Source organism: Dendrobium catenatum, unplaced genomic scaffold, assembly GCF_001605985.2.
Source record: "Dendrobium catenatum unplaced genomic scaffold, ASM160598v2 fragScaff_scaffold_658, whole genome shotgun sequence".
NCBI lineage: Eukaryota > Viridiplantae > Streptophyta > Magnoliopsida > Asparagales > Orchidaceae > Dendrobium > Dendrobium catenatum.
In genome coordinates this window covers 557,346-560,507 of record NW_021319120.1, presented here as the reverse complement: position 1 = coordinate 560,507, position 3,162 = coordinate 557,346, and the positions used below count along the sequence as shown (strand labels likewise).

The following is a 3,162-nucleotide window of genomic DNA, read 5'->3' as shown; positions in this document are numbered from 1 at the left end:
TCACGCAATCCACTTCAATAATGATCCCATCACATCACGCATCCAGTCCCAAATTACTTCACAGATCAAGCACGCAGCCAGAATCTCAGCTTGTAACACATCCCAGTGCTCAATACATCTCCCAGCAGCAATTAAAAACTTTCCATGGTGATCACGGGCAATAATACCAAGGCCCGCTTGATTAGAAGGCAATAAAGCTGCATCAAAGTTAAATTTAAGCCAACCTGGAGGGGGGTGCACCAAAGCTTATGAGGAGGTAGCCCAATGGGCTGGTTAGTACTCCATTGCTCCAATATTGGCCATTTAAAAGGTTTCGGTAGTAGTGACAGCACTGCAGCAGCAACAACTGACGGGGATCTGCACATCCGGTGATGCTTCATGTCATTCCGGGCTCTCCACACCTGATAAACTGTGTAGCAGAAAATTCTTCCCATTCCAGAATTCCTCTTTCTACAATTAAATAATTCAATCAATAGCTCCTGAAGAGAGTTCACAAATGGCATTCCAAAACCCCATCTCCGAAGGATTTCCAATACCTGCTTCACCTTACTACATTGCGTCGTACAATGATCCAATGTCTCCTCCTCATTACATCCCCACGGGCACATTGTAGTTTCCGATAATTTTCTATGAAATAGCCAGCAAGCTGTTGGAATAGCATTCTTAAGAATTCTCCACCAGAAAAAATTCTCACGGGGATGCAATCTAAGATCTTTAAACCAGTTAAATTGATACTCTCCCTTTGCACTATTTTCCCTGTACGCCATAGCTGCAACAGTCATTGTCAACTTTGAATAAATCAGCTCAGGCCTATCTTCATTATCCTCACTGTAGATATCAATAGCCATATACGTTCTGCCATAATCTGCCCAAAACAACGCTCAACCACTATCCCATTCCACTGCAAAGAGCTGGTTAATAAGTGACTAACCATATGATTCTCCATCTCCTCCATATTAACGAAAGTCGGCCACCTTTCAATAGCCCTGTCCATGATCCACACATCCTGGATTACATTAACCTGTTCTCCATTTACTACTTTCCACCTAATGATCGGCTTCAGCGCCCATGCTCCATCCTGAATAATTTTCCACGTAGTAGAAACTTTATGGCCCTGCATACTTTCCCATAACTTCATCTCATACTTGGCCATAAGTAATTTATGCAGCAATGAGTTCTGGTTCTGTAATAGATCCCAAACCACCCGAGCACATAGAGCTCCTTTCCATCGAGTCAGGCAGTGGAAGCCAAGACCCCCCATCGACAATGGTTGACAGAGCTCGCTCCACCCAATATAGTGCATTCCACGACTAACTGCACTCTTCTGCCAAAGAAACCTCCTTCCCAGCTTTTCAATCTCATTAAGAACTCCATTCAGAATAGCCGTATGAGTCATAGCATACATGGAGACAGATAAAAGAGATGATCTGATGAGTAGAACTCTGCCCACATAGGATAAATGTTTTTTCCCCCACAAATTAATCTTCTCATGAGCAGTTTTAATAACTTTCTCAAAGTCAGCAGCTACCAGCCTTCTCATCACCAATGGGATTCCAAGATATTCAAGGGAGTTAACTTTACGATACCCCATAATACTAACAATCAACCTCTTCTTCCAACTTGGGCATTTTTTATTAAACATAATGGCCGACTTTCCACCGTTTATCTTCTGACCCGTCCAGCAACAATATTCTTCCAATAATTTCATAATTTGAATTGCATTGCACCTACTAGCATGAGCAAATACCAAAATATCGTCAGCATACAATAAATGAGAGATACTCACTGCATTCTTAGCCACCTGAATTCCAAGTTGAGCTCCCCTCTGCTTGAAAGCTTTAGTGAATAATTCTGCACAAAGAATAAATAAATAAGGAGACAAGGGACATCCTTGTCCCAATCCGCTCCTTGTTGTTATCCACTATGTCCTGCTGCCATTAATAAGAATTGTAAATTTTGGCCTGGTTATACATTGCATCGCCCAGTTAATAAACCGATCTTTGAAACCCATCGAAACCATTACATTATGTAATGTTTCCCAAGCCATAAAATCATACGCTTGCTCCATGTCCACCTTTAATGCCATAAGTCCAGATTTTTTAGCAGAAATTTTAAACTAGCAAACCATGACTAGAAATCGATCTTCCCGGAACAAATGCCTCCTGTTCCTCACTAATGATACTACTCAAGACAGGTTTGAGTCGATTAACAAAAATCTTTGCAACAATCTTGTAAAAAGATTGACATAAGCTGATGGGCCGGAATTTTGAAGGCATATTGGCATTCACCATCTTCGGAATGAGGACCACCAATGTTTCTTTCCAGCTCTCACTCATAGAGTTAGTATTAAAAACATGGATAATAGCACGGATAACATCATCCTTGATGATATCCCAATAAAATTTTAAAAAAGAAGAATTTATACCATCAATACCAGGTGCTCTGTTTTTACCCAATCCAAACACTGCCAGCCGAATATCTTGTTCAGTGATCTCCGCCTCCAGATTATCTTGAAACTGTTCATTGATTCTATCCTCCTCCTGGAAACCTGGCCAATTCGTCATTGAGACCTGCCGTTCCTTCCACTTCTGCATAAAGAAATTCCAGAATTCATCCTGCACCAACTTAGGTTCAGTAATAACATCGCCATCCTGATTCTGAATTTCCACAATCCGATTACTCCTACGACGAGCAGAAGCAAACGAATGGAAAAAATGAGAATTCGTGTCACCATCTTCAACCCATTTCGCCTTCGCTCTTTGTTTCCACCACGTAGCCAACCATGCCAAAGTGGAATTAAGTTCCACTGCCTTTTGACGGAGTTCTAGCTCTTGATCCTCATTCAGCCCATCCAGCGAACAATCCATCATTTGAAGTTCCTCAATTCTCCCTTCCAATGAAATCTTCAACTCCCCAAGATCTTTTAATCGATTTCGGCTCCAAAAAAATAGAGCCTTCAAAGTTCTATAGCACTTTCGGTTCAAAACTTCATCAGGTAACCCATAATCCCTTTTAATCCAATTCTTCCAAACAAGCTTCCATGTACAGGGATAAGACATCCATGTGTCTTCAAACCGGATCCATTTACTAGCAGACATAGGCATGCTAGATGAGAATTTCACAATCAACGGACAATGGTCCGAAGCAATACGAACAAGGTGC

The 3,162-nt window shown here is 41.4% G+C and overlaps 1 protein-coding gene across 1 annotated transcript; it reads right to left on the bottom strand.

Moving 5' to 3' along the window:
* LOC110100659 lies at window positions 1-782 on the bottom strand. Its single transcript, XM_020828261.1, has 2 exons — window positions 281-782; window positions 1-197 (listed from the first exon to the last, which is right to left on the bottom strand). The coding sequence occupies exons 1-2, from the start codon at window positions 780-782 to the stop codon at window positions 1-3; spliced, it is 699 nt and encodes a 232-aa protein (XP_020683920.1).
* Window positions 783-3,162: the final 2,380 nt, after the last annotated feature.

Coding starts and splice junctions, on each gene's coding strand:
- LOC110100659 (XM_020828261.1), bottom strand. CDS start 782: ATGACTGTTGCAGCTATGGCGTACAGGGAAAATAGTGCAAAGGGAGAG. Junction 198..280: donor GCCAATATTGGAGCAATGGA/GTACTAACCAGC, acceptor ACTTTGATGCAG/CTTTATTGCCTTCTAATCAA.